At 40.0% G+C, this 27,413-nt stretch overlaps 1 protein-coding gene across 1 annotated transcript; it reads right to left on the bottom strand.

Annotated features, from left to right (window-relative positions):
* Nucleotides 1–1,297: 1,297 nt before the first annotated feature.
* Nucleotides 1,298–24,714, bottom strand: COCH (cochlin). The gene is made up of 11 exons (XM_065839359.2): nt 24,623–24,714; nt 24,498–24,542; nt 19,078–19,234; nt 10,600–10,733; nt 9,675–9,737; nt 8,807–8,851; nt 8,570–8,717; nt 6,535–6,638; nt 5,537–5,763; nt 3,763–4,279; nt 1,298–3,018 (listed from the first exon to the last, which is right to left on the bottom strand). Exons 1-11 carry the CDS (start codon nt 24,645–24,647, stop codon nt 2,843–2,845), a joined length of 1,641 nt encoding a protein of 546 aa, XP_065695431.1. The 5' UTR covers nt 24,648–24,714; the 3' UTR covers nt 1,298–2,842.
* Between the last annotated feature and the right edge of the window lie 2,699 nt (nt 24,715–27,413).

The following is a 27,413-nucleotide window of genomic DNA, read 5'->3' as shown; positions in this document are numbered from 1 at the left end:
AAATTTAAGTTGCTGTGGGAGCTCCACTGGGAAGGATGGGTTTTGGACTGCGTTAACTGTTTAATGTAAAATTCCGAAAGGGCTTTGGGAGTTGCAGTAAATGCCTAAATCTCTAAGCTTAGAATATTTTATTATTTTCTGAGTGAAGGAATCTTGATTTTTTTTTTTTTTATGTGCAGTGGTATGTCGTCAGCATTCAGATTGCAAATCCCCCCCAGCCTTGCGAGTACTATTCAGGAAAACAGGACATAGAGAATCACAGAATGGTTTAGGCTGGAAGGAACCTTTTAAATACCATCTAGTCCAGCCCCCTTGCCATGATTTTCATTATAGGGGTTTTCATCAGCCTCACTAGAGAACAGAATTTATCCCCTGCAGGACATATTCTTGATTGACACTCCTAATACCTGTGGCAACATTCCCAAGTGGAGTTTGCACAAGTGAGAGTAGCTGCAGCTCTGTTCACACTCTTTGTACTATTTGGTCCAGCAACATAAAACTTTTTACCCAAACAAGAGCATCTAATCATGTCTGCTACCCTCTGCCATGCTGTTCTTCCTCCAAACTTACCTTCTACTTACAGCATAATCCACATCCTTTCCACCCTGGCTCTCTATCTCACCAGGCCTCAATCCTTTTATCCGTAACTCACTGATGTTTTTCCAGATCAAAATTTTGCTCACAAATGCCTACTGACACATAAACTTTGTATATTTGAAAAAGTATTTTCTTTACCCACTTTCTACCTCAGTGTAATTGGGCTGTATGAAGGGTGCAAGTTACGTGGCATCACTGTTCCTGTGAAAGGAAATATTTGGACATTTAGCTCTGCAGGTTTTGGTGTCCCAGAGACCCAGAACTGTTTTTCCCCTGGTGAGTCAATAACATGAGTAAAGCTGCCTCCTCCTTTGCAATAGTAAAAAGAAAGTGGGTGAGAAAATGTGATTCTGCTAGCCAGCATGTGATTTATATTCAAAAGATTCAACAGGCATTATACCTAGTATGAACAGTGACTAAAACTTTTATATTGACTTAATTTAAATTAAAATATTTGTATAAATAGTATCCTTGCTGTTTGAGGATGACTTAGGCTTTTTTCATTTGCAAATTGGGATATAAGATAATACAGGCAGGAAGCATCACGTGCAACTTGCTCAAGATATACTATGTGAGGTTCATCACAAAAAGACTTTTATATTACAGGGTATTAAAACAGATAGCAGCAATCCCAGTTTTCTTGCAATATATATTTCTATAAAAAGCTGAAAAACTAAATGAATTTAACTTTTGGACAAAGTTGATATTGCATATGAATTTATACAGCAATAGCTGAATACTCTTATCTATAAACACTTAACAAAATTAAGGATAACAATTAATAGAAAAATACAAGGCATCTTTGCCATTCATGTTTAGTGTAATATATAGCCAGTCATAAGTTATTAAAAAATGCACAACAAAAGCCTGATGAATACAATCCCTTCTGTGCCACTCCATAACTACTACAAATTTTACAATCATCAATAGTGGAGGTGGAGGGGAAGAAAAAAGGGAAACCCTAAATTGATAGGGAAAGTGCTGATTTGGTTTCTACTATTAATATATATTTTACTTGCAAAACCCTTTATTTTCTAAAGAATACTTGAGAAAAACTCAGTGAATATTGCACCATTTTAACCACACACATATAGGTATAAATATATCAATACATTACCAAGTACATAATCAAAGCCTTTTTTTCAAGAAAACCATTCATCTTCAGAGAACCTTACACATCTGTAAAGATGTTTTTACTAGCATAGAGAGCTGTTATTCTGTGAGCTAGTTAACCGCACTTACACGTCTGCCCACTCTCTTCTAGCCATGTAATCTGATATAAACCAGTTAGGTTTCAAGGTTTGAGATGATACCTTTGGATTTGAATTTGAATGCTTTCTATTCCCAGTGTGTGGTTCAATTTAATCTCTTTGCCCAAGATTCCTGTCTCTGCCTAGCCAATAACAACTTCTTAAATTCAAGACAGTACAAGGCAGTAGAGGGGAAAAATCTGGTTATCAGATGTATTAGGAATATCACTGCTGACTTGAGTGGTGTGGGAAGCAGTAGTGTCAGCTAGTGTGTTAGGATCCAGATCCTCAAAAAGAGCTACTGTGCCTCAAGTACCTTTCCAAATCTGTGCCAAAAGAACCAAACTACATAGATCCACAAAAACCTGTGGTTAGAAGTTCAAAGTCTTTTCATGTAAACTTCGCCAACCAGATGGTAATATCAGTCACAACAGCAAAACCTCAATTAGTAAAAATAGACCGTTAAGCTACAATCTGTCATAGCTTTCCTTAAACTGCCTGGCAATAATAGATGTTGCACAACTGAAGTACAGAAAGTACTGTGTGCTATCAGCAGAACTCCTTGAAAAGATACAGAATCCTAAGCTACAAAAGGCTTATGGAGCATAGTACTGTGTATTTAAAATTATATTATTTTTAACTCATAAGAAGACATCTAGCAAGTGACAGCAAAAGTGTCAGAGCTGCATTGTTTCCTCTGCTGATATCTGATAGCCTTAAGTGCACAATATGCATAGCTTTAAAATTTGGGATGCTATATACGTATTGAAAATAATAGCCGTTGGCCACGTTCTGCATTCCAGTATTAAGTATTGTACTTCTAAACAAGCTCACGATAATCCTTGACAGACTACAAAAACAAAAAGTAGCCCTTCCTCTCCCTTTGCATTAAGATAGTATATATATGAATAAAACATCTGTACTTCAGAGAGACCATTTCAGTTTCATGATTTTTGGTTTCAAAGTAGTAATATCCAACAGAAGATTTTTTTGCTTTATTGTTTAGAGTCCAAAAAATCTTTACAGATGCCCCTAATAATATCAGGAACCATCTGCTCCAGTCCTGTGAACTCCCTCGTGAAGAAAGTGTGAGATTCTCTTGGTTCAGAAGCCATGTCTTTCAGATCATCCAGAGGTGCCCAGGCAATACCAACAGAGAAGACGGTTATTCCTACAATGAACAAAAAAAGTTGTTATTATTTCGCCTATAGATAAAACAAAACCAGCAATTTCTACACCCATTAATTAATCTGGATCAGAAAACTGTGTTTCAATACCTGCAGTCTGTCAAAGATGGCTAGATTTTGCCACTAAATATCAGTAATTAGAAGATTTGTCTCAATGCATATTTCCTTCAGGATTTTTACTATCTTAAGAGCTAGTGTCTTAGTTGTTTTTGTGCAGACACATATGAATGTAGCTGTTACAATGCCAATCTTGCAACACAAGTAACATTGTGTAAAATTATTTTGAAAATAAACATGGATCCTTGGTGTATGCTTAGTGCTTTCAAGAATCAGCAGCCTCATAAACTTTTTGCCCAAAACTGCTTATTTCCTTCCTAGATGATGATGAGGAACAGGAGTTATGCTATATTAGATCGCATCACTGATTGGAGCTTCACTACTTGGTTCTTTATTTTTAATTTACTAATTTCTCTTGGTTTTAGTGAAATGAGGTTGGGTGTATGTTTTTCACTAAGCTGCCAGGAGTGAGTCTATTCATACCTGGCTCCATAACATTGGGTTTTTTTCATCCTAATAGAAGCGGTTCTGGGGGTCTTACATTTGGCTGAATTTAAAACAGGTATGATACTTGATTTGTGCACTGGGGCAAACTTTAAAATGTTTACATTTACAGTACCACGGAAACAGGATGAATCAGCACCCACTGCTTTTAAAGATGCATCATTTACCTGCTTTTTGTGCAGCAGCAGCGGGCCCTCTGACATCATCATAAGACTGACCATCCGTCAAAACAACAAGGAAATTTTTGTTAGCTCCGTCTTTCACTGGCCCAAACACATTTCTGGTTGTGAAAGAAATGGCATCACCAGTCGCAGTGCCACCGCTCATGTAGCGAATGTTCCGGATAGCCGAGAGGACCTTTTCTTTCGTGGTGTAGTCGGTGAAGCTGAACTCGGTACGCTGGTCGTACGTGAACTGCACAGCGGCAATCTTGGAGCCGATGTCAGAGATCTCAAAAGCCTTCGCAACGTTGCTGATGAATTCCAGCACGAGGCGGAAGTTGCTTTCTCCGATGCTGCTGGAACCATCGATCAAGAAACCGATGTTGACCGAGTTGTAGCACGTCTTGCTACACAACATCTGCTCATGTGAACACAGTTTTTGGACAAGAGGTTTTACGTATTTGGTAGTACCGAACCAGGTGGGCATCTGGTAAGAGAAGAAGCCGTTGTTTCGACAAACGGCCTGTTTGAAAACAAAAAGTCAGCAGGTGAATACTGACACGGCAGCTGAATGTATAATATCCAGACACCTATGCAATTTTCTTTCAAAGGCAAATTGCTTGATGGTGGCCATTTTGGGGTGGGTTTTTGGCTTGTTTGCTTTTACAGGAACATCTGCAGTTGAAGTCAGTGAAAGCTATAATATAGCTTACTTTATCCAGTAATGAAGTCAACCCTGCCCATCAACATCTAGAAATTTTTAAAAATTTAACTTTATCCACAAGAACTGTAACAACTGGAAATTATAATAATGTTTTTTGAAAATTAATTAAGTCATACAAGGTAATTAAGAAAGGAGTTAAATTTAAAATTAGCTCTCCAAGGTGGTAACTAATCTGGCTGAGATCAAAATGCAAAAGGGCAGGACAGGCTTCAGTCACCTAAGGTCATGTCTTTCCATGCTTATAAGTACATGAGGGTTGAACCTGCCTGCAATGCCACTCGGATCAGCAGCAAGGTATCTTGTGCCCAGAAGCAGCAGAGCTCTAGTGCTTAATTCTGTTCATGCTCTGAGCTATGAAATTTCTGCTGAAATTAGACACTTAAAACCTCTCAGTGGAAAATGAGACGTTTTCTCACTGGAGAGTAAGTTAGTAAAGACCTAGTGATTAGAAAGCTCATCTGAGAGTAGGTGATCTGTGTTTGAATTAACCCCTAACTCATACAGAACCAGATCCAGATCTCTTCATTCAAGATGAATGTCTTGCACCTGAACTTCCTGTGATATCTTTTTCTGTAGGACTTTTTCCAGTCCTCTTTATAGTGCAAGTGAGTAAATAATTATCCATAGAGCAGGTACAGAAAGATATACCTCCCTTCTGCGATTTCAGGACAGGAGTTACCATATCTGCATTTCATGGCTTTGGCACATTTAACCACACCTGCGATAGGGCAATCTCCTACACTCTCATTACATAGAGATGCTCCAAGTCCAGAAGCTACAACTTGACCAAGACTCTGAACCGGGAGGACAGTGGTACTCTGGTGTAGCCCCGTTAGCAGGAAAAAAATCCCACTGTTTTTTCAGCCTTCCTAGTGCTATTCTTTTCAATCACTGATTAGCAGGGATTATTTCATTGGCTCTTTAGAGAAAATATACATATATGTATAAACATATATATATGAGTTCCTCTATGTATATATTAATTAGTTCATTAGAATTTTAGTGTGAAGCAAATTGTCCAGAATTAAATCCATTACAAATAATATTCTCTCTTACTTTGTCAACAAAACCAATGTCTTGTACCATTCCCAGCTCTTCTGTTGTGGGTTTTGCCACAGATACAATGAATACGTTGACTCCAAATTCTCTGGCCACTATGCCAGCTTCTTCGATATCATCTGAGGGCCAGCCATCTAGAAACACTACAATGATCTTGGGAATTCCTTTGCGTGCTCCATTTTCCAAAGAGAAGAATTTCTGAGCTGTGTGCTTCAATGCTTTCCCTAGTTTTGAACAGAAAAATAATACAAAGAAATAATGCATACCATAATAGTTCATTTTGGTACCAGCTTTCTATATAAAATTGTGTGGGGTTTCTCTTATGATTATAGGTCTAACGCAGTTTAATAGTGAAATAGCATCCCAGAAAATTTGCTAACCATGAAGCTTGAGCAACTTAGAAGTTAAAAAACAACAAAACCCACATGTATAAATCTGAGGAAGATACTGCTGACATTTTTTCACCCACAGGTCTAGTTTTGTACTAGGAAGTAGATACATTTGTGCCTGCCAAATGGGTTAGAAGGAAGAAGGTTGAGGAGTTACCTAAATTTAGCTTTTGAAATGCAACATATTGAGAATGCTCGGTTTCCTCGTTTGGCAAACATCTCTTCACAACCATTTACTACTTATTCCAAGTTTATTTTAAGTCTAATTAGCCACTCAACAAGAAAGAAACGTTAAGCCTTTCAGATATGAATTTGTCTCAAGATATCACTGTTACTAGTGAAAACTCAATTACTGTTTAAACACAGAAAACTGTATTTGCACTTCTACTCCAACAAAATGTGTAATTTCTGGAAATGAAATGTAAGATGGGGCAATTTTCTGGTGGAAAAATGTTGAACCTGACTAAGATGAGTGTGGCATTTAAAACGCTTTCTTACGTAACAATTACAAGAACTTCAGTATATATGTGCACACATTTATATAAACACAAACATACATAAATATGTAAAAAAGTAATTTCTATTTACATAGAAGTATGGACGCACCTGTATTAGAATTGCCTCCTATGAATCCTAATTCCTTTATGGCAAACAAAACTTCTTTTGCAGCAGTGAAGTTTTTCAGATAGAATTCAATTTTGGGATGTTCACTGTGGAGGAAAAACAAACAAACAAAAAACCAACACAAAACCAAACCCAAACAAACCCACACCACAGAACAAACAAAAACCACACACACACAGCCCCTGCCCAAGCCCCAACCAAACAAAACCACAGGATAATAAAGTATGTAGTTCACTTTCCATACTATTATGGCATTAGGAAGCTAAAATACACTTTGAATAATTTTGTCCTTGCTAATATATATTCTTCTCTGTATTTTTGATTACTGAAATAGAAGTATGCTCCTCACTTCATAATTCTCACAATCTTTAAGAAGAGGAATTATTTAAGAACAGGCTGATTCTTAGGCTTATCAAATGGCTGAAAACATCAGGTTGAAAATTTATACGGAAAAAAAAATTGAACCTGCCGGATGTTAAACTAAATGCATTTGTGTAATTGAAAATTGGCGTGTTTTCTACTGTGAGAAATACCTTCTTTATAAAAAATTCCTGTGAAATTCAGTTTCAGTTATTTCATTTGAGAAGTTTTAAGGTATGCTAGCTACTGACTCCATGTAAGAAACAAAATATTTTAGCCATGATAAGTTTCCAGATTTCACTTTTGATTTACAGTAGAAAATGAAAATAGAAAGAAATAAAGTTACTTTTGCCATCTGAAGAATAGGAAGGTAAACACCTGCAGGTCAAAAAGCTGCTGCTATGACTAAATGGCCTGATCCTGCATCAGGATCACTAGAATTAACCCCTGTGTCCAGCAGAGCTGGTCTGTGGTAATGAATCTCATGGCACAATAACTGTTAAAATGGTACAATTTGAGATATAAATATTATTTCTTGTGAGATGAATTCCTAATGAAAAGGGGTTGAATATTCAAGGTGCTAAACTGATTGCTCAGTTTCTCCATCAATTGCTCCTCATGTTATAGTATTTAAACCCAGGACAGCAAGAGCGAGGTTCATTTCCCTGAGTTTTTGATGCCTACAGTGGGCAGAAACTGGATATTTCAGGATGCAATGCATCACATCCTAAAAGAAGCATCCAAAGTGCTTCAGGTGTTTTGCGCTGTGAACGTGCTCTTTCTTTCTAGTGACTACAAAAGCAAGCCGAAGTCATTAAATCAGACTTGGACATCTACTCTACAGTCGTCTGAAGACAGCAGAGAGGAACAGACTTTAATGATGAAATTTGTGATAGAGAAACCCTGTGTTTATCTGGCAGATGTTTCATCTTCTTGGAATAAGTGAGTTAAAGGTTTCTTTATGCTTCCTTTATTCCAGAAGCTGTAGCCAAAGTGGTCAAGCCTTGAAAAAATGCTATTGCCGAACACTAGCAGACTAAACTGTGTCTCCAAAAACATTCCTGCCAACATGTTGACTGTCACAGTTGCTTTTAGACTGTTTTGCAGTCTGTGAACATGCATAGTAGTATGAACAGTTGGACTCAATGATCTTAAGGGTGTTTTCCAACCTATATGGTTCTATGAATAGTCTTAAAATAAAAAAAAGTGACTATTTACAATTTGAAAATATTAGCTATAGTAACCTATAGGTTGGCAAGAGTGCTTATTTTTTTGGTTTGCACGTAGCCATTTGTGACAATTCTCTCTACAATTTTTAAGAAGTTCCATCTCTCCTTTGCAGAGTGCTTTCTGCTGTTTTATTAGGATGACCTATGAAACTGTCAGCAGCAGAGGGGCCGTGAAAAGTCCAGCTGCTCCCTCTAGCCAAATATCAGATATTGCACAGGCAATGTAGATGATCAAATTTGTCCTGTCCTCTCACATGGACATCTCTGTGTAGCACACAGCAAACAGTGCTACAGCTAGAAAGAGTTTGCTTCTCTCGCTGCGTACCAGCCATTATGGAGTGAATACTGTTCTGCAAAATGGGGACTGATATATTAATTGATTTATCTTATTAATGACTCAGGTATATTTTGTGTAGATCAGTTCTTACCTGGCCTGTACAACTCCTACGTGAGGCCCTTCTGTTCCAATTCCCAACATCACAGCTACTTTTCCAACAAAGTTTTTCTGCAAATTAAATCTACGTTGGCCGATGTTGTAACTTCCATCGATGAGAAACGCAATATCAGCTTTACAGTCTGTGAATGTCCAAAATAACTAGACTTACTCAACATTAAAAAAAAAGATAGTATTTTGCTTTGCAAAAGTTAAATATGTGGGTTCTTACCTTTGTTCCCAGCCTTTTTATCAAGTGGCTTCTTAGGTCTTTTACCTTCAGTGAAGGAAACAACATGGATCATTTAAGAACAAAAGGACAAATGGGCAAAAGTGAACCAGAAAAAGCTCAGACTCCAAGAATTACATTGAAATCTATCTGCAGTAGGAACTGTCAATCAGTTTAATTATTAAACTTGCACTACTTCTTTGCTCCTTGGCAAATACCCTTTTTCAAATGAAACAGTTTAACCTTCCTTCCTACACCCACCTAGCCGATGACTGGGATGCAGAAAGCTGGGTGGATTGCTGCAGCTCACCATCCCAAGTGCTACCATTTCTCAGTAGTCCTGCTGTACGGCGCGCAGTTTTAATGCTTTGGAAGCAAAGCATGACTTAAGCTGTAAAGCAAATGGTCTATTCACAAATTATATAGAAGTCCAGTAATTATATATCGCCAACCCTTCATAGAAACTGATCTAGCCTTTTAATGCAGCATTTTCTGCAGAGAAATTCACACATCTGTATTTCTGCTACACAAGCCCTGACAGCACTCAGCTGTTGAGTAGTTCTGTGAGAAAGAATGTATGATCTCTGTCTTCTCTGTCACTTCCCAGGAATGAATATCCTATGAGTTCATGAACTCTTTCCTTCCTTCATGTTATCTGTATTACTTTTCCAAATTAATTCATGATTTTTTTAATTTACACAAACATTGCTGAAATCAGAATCAATCTCCCTGATTATAAATCATTCCTCTCTTTACTGATGAAAAATGTAATGCAAACCCAAATATTGTATATGTTTTCTTCTTTAAAATAAATGAATCATATGAAACATCATTTTTGCCAGGGATGCACACACTCGCAGAGACCTCGTACCTGTAGAAGGACGTGCTGTTGAGACTGAACGTCCAACTGATTCAAGTGCTATGTTCTTGGTACCTGTTAAAATATTGTGTTTTAGTGTATTTTAGTATATTCTATTTTAGTGCATTTAGACGAAATTACAAGTGCTCAAAGAATACTGTTTCCAATAACCTTTCTTCATCATCTGCCACTAGCTATCCTGAGAGGAGGACGCAGGCCTAGATAGATCTTTGGTATAATCCAGTATTGCACTCCTTGTTTCATAGGCACTGAACTTCTTTGAGCTTCTGCATTTGAAACAACAGCAGCTGATGAGTAATTACCACATATCTAATTGATGAGAGGTTTTAGCTGCAGTAGTCATTATTTCTAGCAGACAGATTCAGGACTTGATCTGGAGAACTGGGTTTCACTTGCACCTCCACCAAAGGCACCTGTAATTCCAAGTTCTTAGCTACTAATCTGCAATAGACACTACACAAGGATGACTAGTATCTTAGAGACAGTAGGCTGCATTTTAGCTATGTAAACAGTAAGAACACATCAGAGAGATCTGTTTCCCAAGCTCTGAAAAACACCAGAAAACACACACACTTTAATATTTTTGAAACTACAACAACGTATATATCCCGTAGGCTTCTTTATACAGTCTTATGAGGGTGGTTTAACCTCAACTAAGTTTTCAACTATGTCTCATTATATTATAATAACTGTGATCCATTTTTATGTATTGGCTTTTGCTACGGACTGGCTAGTCTAGCTGGAATAGTGTTTTAAGGGAACTGTGGAAAAATGAAGATAAAATAACTATTCAAAAGTGAAAGCTACAGTTCAGATAGCAATCACATTTATTTATGCGTATGGGAGCACTTAAGAAGTGTTCTACAGTTCTGTTAATATTTTAAATATAGTTTGCAAAATAGTGTGATCCACCTACGGGTCACTGAGAAGGATGAAGCCCATCTAGCGAGCACCTGAGACTGGATCCCATTGGCATTCACAGCAGGGTAGTTTTCCTGTCCTGGGAGAGTCTGTACCCTCACAGCTCCTCCTGCATTGGTGATCACCCCCCTGCCATACAAAAAGAGTTGTTAAAAATCATTTTAATCACAAGAAAATTCAATACAATTATACCATCATTAGTATATTGGACACTAGCCTTCTGAAAAAAGATGCCATCAAGGTAGACAGTTGTGTTCAGGCTAAAACAAGCCATAAGGTGCCGAAAAGACTTTCAAAAGAAACTATTCTGCAGAGCATCACACAGATTTAGACACATGGCAGGAAAATACTGAAATTCAGGTAGTCTTCAAACTGACACAGAAGAGTGATGTTTCAAGGACATAACAATTTTGAAGTGACTATAATAGGCATCAGAACTGTTCAGATCACTTTTTATGTGCTACTTTTAGAGGCCAAAATTCAATGTTGAGCTTCTCTAAGAGTGAGTAGAAGTTTGACACTTTGTAGTACTTGGCAGGTATAGTACTGTGAGAGACAAACAACCATTTCAAGACTATTTAAACACAAAAATATGTGCCTTTGTGACTGTTTTTTCTTATCTGTTCAGCTTCCTCCTTGAAAAGATGTCCTGACCTTATCTAACATATTGTGAAAGTAGAATAATCAAGACCAGAGTTTAGAAAACCTTGCATGTATTTCTGGTAATATGAGCTCTGGGTATCTGTGGCAAAGGCAACCTCCACATAAATCTCCTTGTGGACTGCTGTTAAAATCCATTCCTCATTCATCATATGATTTGCATTTCTAAATTGGACTGTGGTTATACATACTTAATTCTTTTAGCTTGGAAGATGATGATAGTGGTTTCAAAATATACAGATATTTTCTCATCTAGGAATACCATGTACAATACATAAATGTATGAGCTTTAGTAAATTTAGCCAGAATGAGTTTAAAATCAGATTATAAAGTTGGCAAATACAAACAGCACTTCACAGTTCTTTAAAAAAAATGGTGAAAAAAAATCAGACCAGAACCTCTAACTGGTTATTTTTAAATGACAGGAAAATTCAGTAAGTCAATATTATCTTCAGGAAAAAAAACACATTAATGTATTTAGAATATTTCAGTCTAGTTAGGACATATTTTCTTCTTCATAACCTGGTTCTCTCTGGCATTCAAGCCTTCACCAGTGTCTCAGTTTTAATGGATAAGGAAATATGTGTCAGAAATAGAATACATGTGTTTAAATTTAACCGTTTCTAATTTAAGTTTATATTTGCAATTTTAGTGAAGCTACTTTGGGCTCAACGTCAGCAAACCTGATCTATGCCAAGGTCCCCTCCCAAGAAGAGCCGAGTATCTCTTCCCACTTCCTTAGTTGTGGACTCGCACCTTTGAGTGCTGCCTGAACTAAACTCAAGATGACATTCACACTGAAAGCACAACCTAAGAATTATTCCTGGAAGCAATTACTTCAGCTTATTTTAGGCACAGTGGAACCACTTTTTTCTGTGTTGTTCTATTGGTCTTTTCATTGTGATTACCATGTAATCATTCTGGGAAAAAAATAATCTAGATCGTCTCCACTGAATTCAGAAACTTTCCACTGAAACCAGAGTAGATTTATTTGCTCCTTATTTATTGAAAACATTTGATCCTGTATTTCATCACAAGTCATAAAGCTCTAGACTGCCTTCTGAAGATACTCAATTTCCATGTAACAGCTCTGCTGTTCTTAATGCAACTGAGGGGCTGATACTAAATGTGAATATAACATGACTATAGCTTTATGAAAGTTATTCCACTTTTCTTGCCATTTTGTTCTGTAGGTAAATTAACTACTGCTTAAGCCATCTTTTACAATCTCATCAGTTTTACTTGGGATGTTTCTTCCAGCAAGCTTACTTAGAGTGCATGCTCAAATATGTTGAAGGAGAATAAACCATATTGTCAGTCTGCCTTCATATTCTGAATCAGATTGGCAAATTCCTTTCTGCAATCAGTTATGACTGACTTTGAAACCGGGATTCATCCTGTGTAGATCTGCGATGGTATTTAAACAGTTGAAACTGGGATTCATCCTGTGTAGATCTGCGATGGTATTTAAACAGTGGAGAAGTGCCTATGCATTCCCTCAGAATGATTTATGCCATTAAAATCTGCTGTAATTTTCACTGTTTTTCTTTGCTCCTGTGTGAGCGACTTGCATGCCATGGCTGTTTCGATTTAGCTGGAACTCTGCAGATTTTTCAGGAACAGCTTTCACTTCCTTACTCACTATATTTCATGCTACTGCCAGTGCTGCTTGATGGCAATTTTACGTAAAAGCTGTCAGTCCCTTCTCTTGTCTAGCTTCACTGTTAACAAGAAATCATAATTTATACCTAAGTGGTATTTTTCACTAAAAAATGCACACAATTTAAGCAGAAAAGCAGATACATGAGGAAGCAATCGCATAGCTCACTGCATAGTAGCTCATGGAAGAAAGTATATAGGCCAAGGGCAGCAGACGATACGGGAAGGTCTTACAAAATACAGCAATTTCATGTAAAACAAACTTTAAAATCTGAATTGAGGCAAGTGAGCAAATGGGACTGAAGCTTTTTAGAGCCTCATGCATGTCCTCAAAGCAAAGTGCAAGAACTGTTTATCTGCACTCTCAGAGAGAGTGGCTTGCCTTTGATGAATTTTGAATGTGTTTTTCAAGCAGCCTGCACATCAAAACTGATGCCTAGACCACAAAGAGACTCTTTCCAGCCATGGGAGATGACCCTTACAGATGTAACTGCAGTCAGTAACCTTAGACACAGCAGGAGAAACGGAAATACCATCTCCTGTTAAAAGAAAGAGGAAACACAAGATTTTTGCCTGGTAAAAATCTTTTTCCTCTGGGTAAATTTTCCATTGCTTCTCTAGTGATGACAGATCTGTCTGATGGAGAGAACACTTTTTGCAGCATGCTTATAAACTATTCACTTGCTTAAAAAAGTTGGAGACAGAGCCAAGTGATTGTTCCCTTAAATGAGCTTAGTTCTAGGTGTAAGGCAAGGATCAGCTAGATAGAAATGGCTAAAGATGACAAAACATCGTCAGTTAAATAGGCAAAGAATGTTTTTCCCCATGTTGTATAATAAAGAGTGAAGAGAAGCATTTGAACATGATCTAAATACTCTATGCCAAGGAAAGTTCCCAAGCCCAAGGGCAGTAGCACTGCAGCTGAGTTGTTAAAAGTACATATTGAGCTGATTTAGTCTTGCAGCCCAGAAGCAAAACGTTTGCTCAGAAACTCACATGGTATGTTTTTATGCTAATCATTATGCTCATCATATATACCTATAGGTAGGCTATCTGCTTTTTCAGCAGAAGGCAGAGAGCAGAATTGTGAAAGCCTGCCATCCTACCCAAGAGCATAATTTGGACCTGAGTGCTGGCTGTGACAGCAGCTGGCTTTTCTTGTAGGGTCCTTGGATGAAAACAGTTATCCTCAAGGATTTAGACAGGACAGCTGAATTACCCAGCTTCCCATCTTTCTGCAGCCGCAGCAAAGTCTTTCCACATCATCCAGCTTTCTCCATTGCTCTAAGCAGCATCCTCCTCTTCTCCAAAGCACAGTCTCCCACTGCTGCCTGATCGCATTCAATCACTGACACAGAGCTGCTCACGGTTTCATGCCAGCATCCCCTGGCCCCTGGGTTGTGCTCTTTCTGTCTCCTCTGCACCCCTATTGCTTTTGGCAGGGAAGTGGCTCAGCAGCAGAAGCAGGCACTACACCAAACTTTCCCAGGGGATCTGCAGCTGCTCAGAAATCTCTCTGGCCAGACAACCCTTTTGTCAATATTCTTGTAGCAAACACTAGGGCAGCTCAGGGGCCATCAGTGTTTGTGGTCACTTTGTGGCCAGCTTGGCAATGCCATGATATGCTTTTGTTACGCCTGAGTTCTAGGACCCCAATACTTAATTAAAAATGGTTCCACCCTGTGACTAGTTAGGACAATTACGAAAAATGTACATACCAATTTAGCATCTAAAAACTACTACATTGAGCTAGGTCTCAATTTAGTGGAACTGGCACTAGAACAGAACTGCACAAGCTGAGAACCTAGTCCTCCATTTGATGTTCTGATTATTAATCCAATTAATCACTCAGTGGTAGATTTAACTCTGTTCTTCATGCTTACATAGCATCAGCCTGGTAGGAGGTTCTCCATTCTTCCTTTGACAAATAAATCTTTTATTCTTCTGCCCAGAAAAAAGAACAATATTAAATAAATATTCTGTTCCCTGAGAGTAATTACACATGAAATAAGGAGAGAAAAAGCCAAATATAACAAACTAAAACCTGCAGAAAGCTTATTCATCTGCAGTATACAGAATTATTCACAGCTGAATTCTGCTAAATTCTTTATAGGCATTACACAGTATTTTCTTGTGTTAATAATTGTCTCACAGTAAGGAACTACTCATCGGAATAAGAATTATTTGGTTTATATAAAACTAAGGATTCAGGCCTCAATTTGGACCTATCGCAAACTGGAGTGTATGTGGAGGGGGAACGGACCCATGCTCATGCAATCATTTTCGGTATAAAAATATGAGCACTGCTCCTCAGACCGGTGCTTCTTGAAATGGTGGGTGGTTGTCCGACTGTGCTTTCTGTGTGGTAACACCAACAGTGGCCCAGGTCTGGTGCACAATGGTGCTTAAGGCATAGAGCTGTGTTGCACTAACACCGCAACGTATGATGTAGGGTGTACCTAGTTTTAAACTAGACGTGCTTGTCTCAGTTATTTGGAAGAAATGTATAAAATTTTCAAAGCACATATCTAGTTACATAATGATAACAGCAAATGACAATGATTACCTAGTGGCAATTTCACCAATATGGAGTTTTGCCATTGCAACACAGAGCAAGGAGGAGTATTTTGTATGTTTTTGTTGGATTTTGCAGCCTGCACTGAAATTAGCTGAGAACTAAACAGCTATCACCTCTCCTCCTTTAATCACTTTTTTCTTATTGTTTGTTTAACCAGGACTAGTATTTATGGCTGCTAATAGCTGCACCAAAACAAACAAAATGTGGCAAATTCTGTTCTGAAAGGCCGACAGGACTAATAGCCCTCAACTTAAAGGTGGTCTTCAAAGACTCAGCAGTTCTCCTTAAGAGAAGATTTTAACCTATATTCTGCTTTCTTCAAAATGCTTTACTACAATTAGTCATATTCAGAATACTTGAGCATTGTTAATTTACATCCTTACTGCAAGACACAGGCTAGAAGCGTGAGTATATTTTAATCGCTTCATTGCTATTACAGCCCTCATTGTTCTTGCAACATATGTGGAGGCACATTGTTAGATGCAAGTTTTACAAACAGGGCTGCACATTTCACAAGTAGTATAATTTATATTGACACTTACTATGGAAAAATACAGATTTTTCTATACTCCTATACTTCTGGGCTGGAGAACAATAATACACATCGTTTACGAGGTACAGACTTCAGGGAAGAACCTGTGCTTTATCATCTAGGGGAAGACTTTGTAAATCTTGAAAACAAATCTGCATGTTCTGTTTCTTGTACCTCCTCTTTTTGTAAAAACATTCCCCAGCTGTGACAGAACTGAGCCCCACTGGCTTTCTTGGTGGGACTTCTCTCACAGTCATGGTCACCACTAGTGTGGGTGCCTAGTTGAACTGGCTAGGAACTTCTGCAACCTTCCAAAACACTCAAGTCTTCAGGCCCTTTGGAAAAAGACCCCAACAGATATCTTTGGCGACTAGTAAAGAAATTGAAAACTAAAAGAAATGTCTATGTCACTAAAAACAAACACTGCCTTTTAGAAAAAAAAAAGACAATGGGAAGAAATCTCGATTTTCCTACATAACCTTTCTTTTCTCTGAAAAAATATATATATATTTGATCTAGACATTCTTTCACAAACTATTTGTATATACCTGAACTAGGTATAACCACTCGAAGACACTTAAAGCACACTGAATGGAGGCATTAATTCTTTTCACAGAAGGATCGAAAGGAAGCCTGTTCTAGCAATAACACACATGGAGACATGCAATTATCTTTGAAACCAATTCTCAAGCTTTAAAAACAAATACACACAGACCCTCCTTATGCCTCCCAAGTTATTTCTAGTTGCCCCTATAGTACCTTAGCTCTTAGTCTCCTTAACAGCGTTTGAGAAATTTCGGAGTTTCTACTTAACCCCACCCCAATTTAAAATATTTTTTTTGAAGTTCATTTTAGGTTACTTTGGAGTTTTAATACTACAAATGTCACCTGAATTTTGGAAGTCTTGTTAAAAATTACAGGATTTTAATTGACATTTTAAATAGGTTTCTGGGCAGTAATGATAGCCACCTAGATATTATTTAAGATGCTTTGATGTATTTTATGGCATTTAAAGTATCAAGCAATGCATGTTAACTCAAAAACCCCTTTGTTTTCCTCCATTATTTTCTAGTAATTTATTTATCAGTAAAATTTTAGGTTGTTATGAGGTTTGTTTGTTTTATTAAAAAACAAACAAAAACTGCTATCAGAGTTCAGCATCACGTCAATATATTCTGAAAGAGTTTCTTTCTGTTGCTTGGGCATAAAAAAAGAGATTGAAACTATTTCCCCCTTTCTTTAAACACTTTGTTTCCTTAAGCTTTTAATCTCAGCCTTCCTGCAAGGGCAGCAGTAGTATTATCTGGAATATATAAATATAATAAGATGCCATGATTTTTTTTTTAATTGTAGTTTATGTATATATTAACATGAACGTACCTAGAAACTAGTTTTAAAGAAGTGCAGTGATGCTTGAGGGGATACTGGATAACTTATGTTGTAATCCACAAATACTAAAATATCATTAATAGGAATAAGACATGAATAAAGGTCTCTGTAATATAGTACAACATCTCAATATAATGATTTGTGTCAAGGGCACCTCTTGAAACCCAAGTAATTTAGATTATAGGCATGATGAAAACATAATTTGAAATACATTAATAATTATCAGAAATTATGAAAAATTTGGGCAGGATGACCTAATCTATACTTCTGCTTCAAGACTGGATCAATTATGGTCATCTATTTATTCTAGACAGATGGATTTCTATCTGATTCCCGGTGTAACCTCATGTAGGTGTTCCTGCTCTGCCAGGGGGATTGGATGATCTTTTGAGGTCCCTTCCAATCCCTAACATTCTGTGATTCTGTGATGTTGGAAACTGTCCTTATTGTTAGACTTTTTTCCACACCCACTCCAAATTTCTGTTGCTGAATAGTCAGTCCTATCTTAAGAGCCATAACACTATAAAGTTTCAAATCTACTTTGTGAAATCTCTAAGGGAAGAAGTATCGTGTTGTACAGCCAATTAACATATGAAGCTAAAAATCCTTCTTTAAAAATCAAAAGCTTTTTCGAAGTATTAAAAACAAAATCTAAAACTCTGAGTAAACTGACAGTCAGGAATCAATGTGGCTTCCACAGGTATCCAAAATGGATATCTCACCATCTTCAGCTGGTTTTGTCCCACATTCCCTTATTAAAAACTGATCCAAGAGAGAATTTACCTTGTGAATAAGTAATTAAATCTTTCTCCTTCCTCAAAAAAAACCCCAAACCAAACAAATAAAACCACCACCAAACCCCACACCAAACAGACACACCACTCCTCCCCCCTCAACTACACACAAAACAAAACAAGACCCACCAACCCCCAAAGTCCCCAGATCACCTCAATAAGATATCTGCCAGCCTGTTTTCCTTCCCCTGTGGAATTATTATTGCTTTTCTAATGACATCTATTTAACATGTTTTATCTGGATACTTTTCTTAGTCTTTAGTTTCTATTTGATGTGGAAGTGAATTCAGCTAGATCCTGGTCTAATTAAGAGATCATTAAGTAGACTAACACCCAGGAAGCAATGGTCAGAAGAGAAATGCTGTAACAAAAAACCACAACACTGATTAAAAGTAATAGTCTATGGACCATATTCAACCAAATCATGGGTAGGTCTGTTTGCACAGGAGCTTAAACTTATTTCAACAATTTCAGAAAGAGTGTCATGTAAATGAAAGTCAGAAAGTGAATCTGCTTTTATTGTCCAATTACTTATAATTTACACTATATCCTTCCATGCCTACCAGTGTTGCAGCAGTAATCTTAAGTGAAAATCCATCTGCTGCTGCGCCATTTCAGAAGAAGTTAATAAAGTGGTTTTCAGGAGCACTTAAACGCAACCCAGATAACTTGCAAGCTGCCCAGACATTATTTTCTTCCTTGCTCTGTCTTCTCCTAATGACATTCGTATTGAGTTAATATGACTCCCGAAGTCCAGAAAGACCTTTGTTATGATTACATCTAAAGGTTCAGATGTGAAAGTGTGGCAAGACTATGCAAACTTGCCTAGCACATTGCTAACCAGTCATCTGACTGACTTACCTGTGTATGGCAGCTCCACAGACACTGGAAAGAGAGGCATAAATTCCATCCCCAAAGACATAAAATTGCCATAGAGGACAGTTTGCTGGGCAAAGGACATCTTCTGTCTCCTTTCTAAGGTCCAGTCCTCTTGTAAAGCAGGTGATAGCAGTGGAAGCTAAAGAAAAAAGAAAAACCTGTGACGCTTTTTTGTTTTGTGTTTTTGTTTGTTTGTTTTTAATCTCTCTAGAGTTTCCAAGCTTAAAGCAATGTTTGAAATTGGAATTACGTAGTGTCTCATCTCATGCTACAGTACATTTGTAAAGACATCTTTGGAGCTTACAAACACACAATTATGCTAAGGAAGAATACACTTTGTGGCAGAAAAAGGTGGAAAGTGTCAAATAAATATGAGCAAACAACACTAAAACAACATTAAAATAATACTCAAGAAATATTACATGAGAAAAAGCAATTCACATCTGTAAGTTTATGGCAGAAGTAGAAGGGCAAGGGGAGGACCTTCAAGGGCTGGTGGAACACAGGACCAGGCAGCACTGACCAAGCAAGAAATTAAATGACTGACATCCCACAATAATCTCCAGCTATAAGACATCTATGAATCACTTGAGAAACTCCAAATTTTCTCTCCAGTGGCATTCCTGAAGTAGGTTGAGAGCAGCATTTCCCTTAATGTCCATAATAAATTCTACTGAGGCCAGGGTAAAAAAAAGCAATACATTCATATCAATTCATTGCAATGAAGTTCACATCATTATCGTTGTACAACAGACTGTCAGATTCACCTAGTGAGACAGACGTTATTTATTCAGCTGAGACACATGCATTTTTCACATAGAATTCTGCCTATTTTTTTTTTCTTAAAAGTTGCTTCTCAGATTATAATCACAATGCTTTCACTGTGCTTGCATGTGAGCAATATAAGTATGCAGACACAGATTTATACCAATATATCATTTTCCTTGGAAAACTGATTTTTTTTTTTTAATTTTCAAACTTAGAGGTCATAATCTTGGATAATCACTGCCATCCTCTGCTACACAGGACAGCACATTCAACTGGTCTGGTAGCACAGCAAATGAGGGCTTTTACTTAGATTGTCATTGATTCAGCATCATAAGTTCAACGCATGACTGGATATTTATTCCAAACTTCTAAGAGCACATCTTGCCCTTGCTGGGCACTAGAAGGTACAAGAGCCTTTTCTATATACATTCGGAGTGTTACTTCCTCACAATGTTAAGAGCTCACAAAGGCTGGCCCATGTATCCGTGCACACACCACAGCATTAGAGCATGCTTCAGGGATCAGCCCACTCTTTCCACTCTTACCCCAGGGTGTTTACTGACCATTGTATTTGAAAGCATTTGGAGCATACACTGCTCCTCATCAGTGGACAAAAGAGATGATAGCTCCTGCTAATCCCACTGACTTTAGAGCTGAAAAGCAGAACAGTTACAGCCAGAGATGCACAGAGAAGTGTCTGTTCATTCAGGCTGCGTAAATCAAACACATGTCAATAAACCATGCATGTAGTTTTACTCTTAAGTATATGTAGTGCTCATTAATGCTACAGGGTGTTTCAAAAAAATGGACCAAATTTTGCTGAATTGCAGAACACAAATGGAGTCCATCCCTGAAAAATCTTTGCTGCTGTTTGTCAACAGAAAGATGTGACTTGAATATGCCAAATATGTCTATATAGTCCAGAGTAAGAAAAAGAAAAAGCAGTAAATACCTCTTCATTTTTTCTTTCTCAGGATAATAGAAGATTTCTACCTATAAAGAATAAAACAGCAGCTGGAAGGCTGGATATCCTTGGAGGAAACACTGCAATGAGCATCACTGATAATCTCTGCTCTCACAGTACTGCTTGTGCCATGCACACATTACTGCAACATTTCCCCAGCCTCCAAAAGTACAAGACATCACAGGAAGTTTTAATGCCTGTCATTTCTAATATACTGTATTGGACTGAATTCCTTGGCAGGCTGTGCATACAAAGACAATAATTAGACATGTCTAGTTAATGAACTCTTTATCACTTGGAGATCTGTATTTCCTTCAGTACAAGGTACTTACTAATTACAGTCATATGTCAGGCTAACATTTAACATAGCACAGAAGACAGGAAAACAAAACAAAACAAAACATGCTGTGTTTTCTCTGGCTGTAAAAACACAGAAATCCATTGTAGGCCAGCCATGGGATTTTTATGTACTGATAGCCTGAAGACTGTCACAGTCCTTGACCACATCATGACAGGGGGGCTTCCGAGGGAAGGGAGCAAGTTGCTGCTGTGTGAACCGAAGAGCTGCCACACCATAGCCAGGGATTTAGCAGTTTCAGCACAGAAGTAAAAAGACACTTGGAAGTAAATTATTCTGCTAATTAAAAAGCAACAGTTTCATTTTGGTTTTCTGTGTAGGTAGAAACCGTTGTCTATAAGATATAATTATCTAACCGAGACTAATATTAGCAATATTAGGTGGAATATCAAAATGAGAAGTAGTACTAGGTACCAAAATTACGACTTAACGATACCAACTCTGCAGAGGATTTTGTTCTTCCCTGCTAATGCATCATCAGCTATCCAACCCGTAGGACTACAGGCAGTCCATTCCAAACAGTAAAATTTATACTAATCATTCTCCCAAATTTAAGAATGAAAATTGAAGAATGTGGTTGTTTTTATTAGTCTATCCAAGATACTTCATCATAGCAGAAGCTGCCAAAGAGCTATACATAAAAAGTAACTGAGATAAAATCTGTATGTTTTAATTACTGTTATTTAAGAATGCAGTAGCAGCAGAGGCATTTCTCTGGTACTTATGTGATCTGATACTCTAAATCCATGTATTTTTGGAAGCAGGAAAGATTGTAATTAACACGGAAGGAGTCAGTCCTAGACTCCTACCTATTCTGGACTCTAATGAAGACTAGAGACCTCTGTTACGTGATATAAAATTAGCCCTTCAGAACTGTAATAAAATAACCATCATCCCATTCTGTCAAGACACACACTCTTTAAGCCTTGCAGAAACACACTGTGTCAGGGTATGCCATGAAAACAAAGTACAAAGAAAAGAAACTGCATTTCTTCCTGATTTAAGCCATATTTAAAGGTAGGGATCAATGTCCTCCATCACCGTTGACCTAAACAAGAAACAAAAAAAAAGCAAAGGCTCACTTCTTTGGTAAAACATTCATTCAATAAACATGTTTCCAATCAGTTTCCATCTTTTTGGTGCCTCATCCCATGTACTCCAGTTTGCCCTGAATAGCTGTTTCTTATGTCCACTTACGAAAGTTCTCACTTTATTTCTAACAGGAGTAACTAGTTTAAAAGACGCTAGAAAAACAGAATCTATAGCAAAAATCTGAGGTTTTCTAATCTTTAGGTTTTCATTAATCGCTTTGGGAAAGCAGTTTGTTTACATAAAGAAAAAAAACAAAACAAACAAAAACCCAAACCCAAATCCCCACCAAAAAAAAACAAACAAAACCCCACAAATACATAAGTCCCTATGCACATTATTAAAAAACATTAGGGATTCCTAAGACTAGCCTTATAAAACAAACAGTACATCCCTATATGCTTCTTATTCCTTTTAGTATTTAGTATTGTTTCTTTGCCAAACAGGAAAATTTTAAGTCCTTTTTTATCTTGATGATTCAAACAAGCCTGCTTCTTATATCTTATGAAAGGAATACTCCCACAAACCTTATTCAAGCCAGGGATTTAAAAAAAAAAAAAAAAAAAAAAGACATACTAGTAGAAATACACCTGTTTATATTTTGGAAAACAGGTTCACAGATTGCACACTAGTTCATGTAATATTAAGTACATATCCTGATCTGGACACGGGCAGTGGAATTTTAAAAGTCCCATCGGGGCTATTTCATTCATTTCAATCTAAGACTTGCTCTTTTCTGATCAAATTAAGGTCGCTTAGCATCGCATGCCAATGTTCATCCACCCATACAGTCTTATGGAGCGTAACCAGAACTGCCAAACTCAGCAGCATTTGTGTGCATTTCAGGGAAGTATAAGGACTAATGTTCTTTCATTACTTCAAACAACAGAACTTAAGCACCTAAAAAAAAATTCCTGCAAGGAATTTAGGCTGCTGAATTTAGGCTCAGAATAATGATAAGAGATAATATCTTACAGTAACAGTTCACATGTTATATTACAAGCACATCCTGATAACAATATTTCATTTTTCCAATATTTCCTTAATGTTATTTTAGCTGGTTCCAAATACCTTCACATTACGGTGACTTCTTCTCCAACCCTGGGAGGAAGCATCACAGAAAACTTTTCATTTGTTTCCTGACAGACTGTTGGCACTTCACCTGTAAAATAAAAAGGAAAGGAACCGGGACTGGAATAGGTTTTTCTATTGCTGTGCTTTTTTTTGTTTTTTCTCCTTTTTAGCCATAGCACTTCTTTGACGTATAGCTATTATCAGTTTATCCCAAAATATTTTCCCAAATGTTTGATCGAACACAAAATGAGGAGCAAATCCTGCTTCCTAATGATTGCAAAATCCTGAAGAACCGTTCAGAAAAGCTTGAGGTCACTCACCTTCTGCAGGCCAGGCCTGAGTCTGGAAGCGCGTTCTTCTGGAGGCTCCTGCTTCCCCCTTGGTGAAGTGCTCCGCTGGAAGGGGCAGACAAGCTGCTTGTGTCCTTCTGGTGCATTATTTCTTTAACTGCTTCCCATGGCTCCTGGTTCGTGTGGATCCACTCTGACCCCAGGAGAGCCCCTCTCCAGCAGCAGGGGTGCAGTCCAATAAGGCACGATGCAACACACAGCCCCTGCCCTGCTGGGCATCTGAAGTGTGTCCTTTCGCTTTCCAGGTCAAAGTAATGGTAGGGCAAGTTTAAAAAGTTTTTAATCGATTCCATGGTCAGAAACACGTTGGAGATCCTCAAACTGCCAAACATTGTGCAAGTACCTTTATAACACACACACACACACACACACACACACACACTCCCACCCACTCTTGCTATCAGCGCTCCCCTTGATTGGGACACTTGTCACCACTGATCTTCTTCAACCTGTGACAGGAAGCAGTTTCACCGCCGTTTTAAGTGTTCCCTGACATCCTCCGTGCCCCTCTGCAGCCTCCCCCGAGGACACCTCCCGAGGAGACTCACATGACGGTGCCCGGCCGGCCCAGCGCTGCGCTCCCCGGCGGCAGCGGCCCCGCAGCAAGAGCCGCTCCCCGGGACGGGGCGGCCTCGCCGCGGCATCTCCCGCGGGGTTCCGGGCGGGGTGCAGCCGTCGGGGACTCCCAGCGCATCCCGGCGAGAGCCGGCCGCAACCGGGTGCGCCGGGGAAGCACAGGCAGAGACGATCCGAGGGGGAAAGCCCCCATGGGGAGGTGGAGGGAGGGCGGCCAACTCACCCGAGCCGTCGCTCCCGCGCACGGGGCTGGAGAGCAGGAAGGCGCCTGTGAACAGATAGGGAGCGGGTCGGGGCGATGTTCTGCGCCCGCCCCGCCGGCTCCGATCCGCTCCCCACGGTACCCACCGAGGAGAAGTGGGGCGAACCACATGGCGGCGAGACGCGCCCGTGCCCCGGGGAAGCCGAGAGCAGAGACGAGCAGCACAGCACAAGGCAGCACAGCACAAGGCAGCACAGCTTGCCCACCGAGCTGCACTATCGTGGGCTACTGTCCCCTCCACGGAGCTGTACAACCGGCAGCAGCCCGCCGCGCCCCCTTTAAACGTCTCCCGGGGCGCATGAGCACTGGGGCGGGCGAGGGTGGCCGGGGCGGGAGGGAAGGAGGGAGCGGGCAGGGGCTGGGCGGCCCCATCGCTGGGCAAGGCCCGGCAGGTGCTGCCGTCTGTCCTCCGTCTACCTTTTTCACCTGGGCTCAGCCCGGGTCCTCCGGGAACGACGCCCCAAAGCCGCCTCAAACAACCGGGTGAAGCACCTCATCCTCCCCGGTACCTCCCGCCGCCCCGGCCCGCAGGGGCTCTTCCACTCCAGACAGGCAGCGGGGGCATGGGAAACTTCCCGTGCGCGGCGAACACGGCTTTGCCGTTTGCTTTTCCAAATCTGACTGCACACTATTTTAGCTTCCGTCCACCTGCAGGTTTTGAATCCCTATTTCAGATATTAATTATTAAATAGATTATTTCAGATGTCTTTCTTCCAGATATATTCAGAAATGTGACTGAGCCAACGGTTAGCTCGCCACATCTGGCCCTTCAACGAAAACGAACGGAGGGGCAAAGCTTTCACGAGCATTAACCCGGCTCAAGTCTGCGCTCGCCCCCTGCCCAGCACCAGTGCGGGAAGCGCTGTCGGGGGCAGAGCGGCCGGTCCCCCCGGCGCCTGCACCCCGCGCCCGCCCCGGGCCAGCCCGGCGGAGCCGTAGCCGTGCTGTGGCGTTAACTCGTCCCGCTGGGCACTGCAGGAGAGAACTGGGGAATTTTAGCCTGATTTAGTCTTTCGAAGAGATGGAAATACCCCGATCAGCATTGTTGCATCGTTTGTATTTGTTCTAAAATGTCAGCGTAAATATTACGGGTACCTACCTTTCATTTGAGCAAAACTTTGCTTAAAGTAAAAACAGCCCTCTCTCCCCCCGCTCGCCACGAAAAATAAAACCAGAAGCAAACCAACCAACCAAAACACTCCACTTTACAGCCTGCTTCGTTTTCGTGGTTCAATGCATATGTGGCATAAAGTATCAGCTGGCACGAATGTGAAATGATCGGATTACTTATGAATGGGTGGGAAAAGAGGCAGGAGCGCGTTTATTTCAACAAATGCCTTAAAATCGGATTCCTTGCTGGCTGCCGGCATCCACTGTTTAACTTCTGTTGGGAAGGCTGTTCGCAGACATAAACTTTCAAATATAAATAAACTTTCAGAATTCATAGGAATTAGCATGTTAACGGATTTGCCGAGGCAAAAAATTGAGTGCAGGCATTGCAGTCAGCTCCGGGAGCGAGCGGGCACGACAGCAGCTGTCTATTGGGAGGCAGCATTCTGAAATATCTATTCGTGTAACTGAAAATAAATGCACTTGAGAACTGCGATGCGTTCAGAGATATGCCGCCCATAGCAAAATAGGAAGCATGGCCAGGTAAGTTATTCGTAATTTTGGGGGGTGGGAGTTTAATTCAAGTGAAGTGCAGAAACGATAAGAACACCACTGCCCTCCTCCACCCCAATCTTTGATCTCCCCAGAAGCACATTTTTATGCTTCCCACACAGGACAAAGGTGGTCATGCTTCCCTCATGGCGTGGTCTTCTACGGGAGCATCGCAAATGCAAAACTATCCAAGGCAGTTGATGCAGATGTCAGGAGGTTCTGCTGGTGTTTCTCTCAGCTTCTCTGGATCCTGAGAGCTCGTCCAAGAATTACTGATGGCCAGCAGGCTCCCTCCTCAACTAGGGCTTCACCCGAGGGGGTCTTTCGCCTTTGGGCATAAATGGAAGAGTTGGCAATGACCGCTAAAACCTCTGTCCCTGCGCTCGCCTCTCCCTGAGGTGTTTCCCGCAGATACATCGGGTGCTCGCCACTTTTCAGAAATGGTTCGCACTTTCTGTTGCAGCCGCCGGTTCACGGTTTTCTCAGAGCTGCGGTAGTTACGAGAGAAGGGGGCTTACTTAATTTTTATTTTTAAAGAAAAAATTCTGGGAAGCCGAACAGCACCTCAGAGTAGATGCCTGCCCTGCGCACAGCAGTGCCGACGGCGGCTCTTCCCCGTTATTTTTGAGGCCGTGGTGGCGAACCGACCCAGCCCCACTCCGTTCGCGATGCCTCGCTCGGAGAGGGAAGGGGCCGAGGGCTCCCCCCGGTGCCGGCATCGCGCCGCTCCCCGCCAGCTGCGCTGAGGGGCCGGCAGAAAATGGGAGCTCAAGCCCAGCCCTGAGCGGGGGGGAGCGGGTGTTGACTTGTCTTGAGCTAGTGTGGCATCTGGTCTGGTGGTGAGAGCGAACTGCGTGCCAGAGAAACTGCTTTCACACGGGTTAATGCGTTTGGTGTCAGTGAAATGTCTCGGGAATGTCTTCCTCTGGAGGCTGAGAAGGAACAGGGAGAGGCACCCCATTTATTCCGGGAAATGCCTGCACCGAGGGACACTGGCTGTCCTTCCCATACAGCCCCACAGAAACCTCTCTGTCCTTTGTGTGAAGAAAGGCTTTGTGCAAAGATCAAAAAGAACAGAAGGAGGTACTAATTAAACTTTCAGCCCTACATGCCACTTGGTGAGTGCCCTGCGCCTTGCAGTTCACTCACCCATCCTCATTGCAGTCCTTCCTTCCCTCTCCTTGACATTTTCCTTTTCTCTGATTCCCTTCATCT

Source organism: Patagioenas fasciata, chromosome 5, assembly GCF_037038585.1.
Source record: "Patagioenas fasciata isolate bPatFas1 chromosome 5, bPatFas1.hap1, whole genome shotgun sequence".
Classification (NCBI taxonomy): domain Eukaryota; kingdom Metazoa; phylum Chordata; class Aves; order Columbiformes; family Columbidae; genus Patagioenas; species Patagioenas fasciata.
Note: the sequence above shows the minus strand (reverse complement) of the source record. Positions and strands in the feature narration are given on the sequence as shown.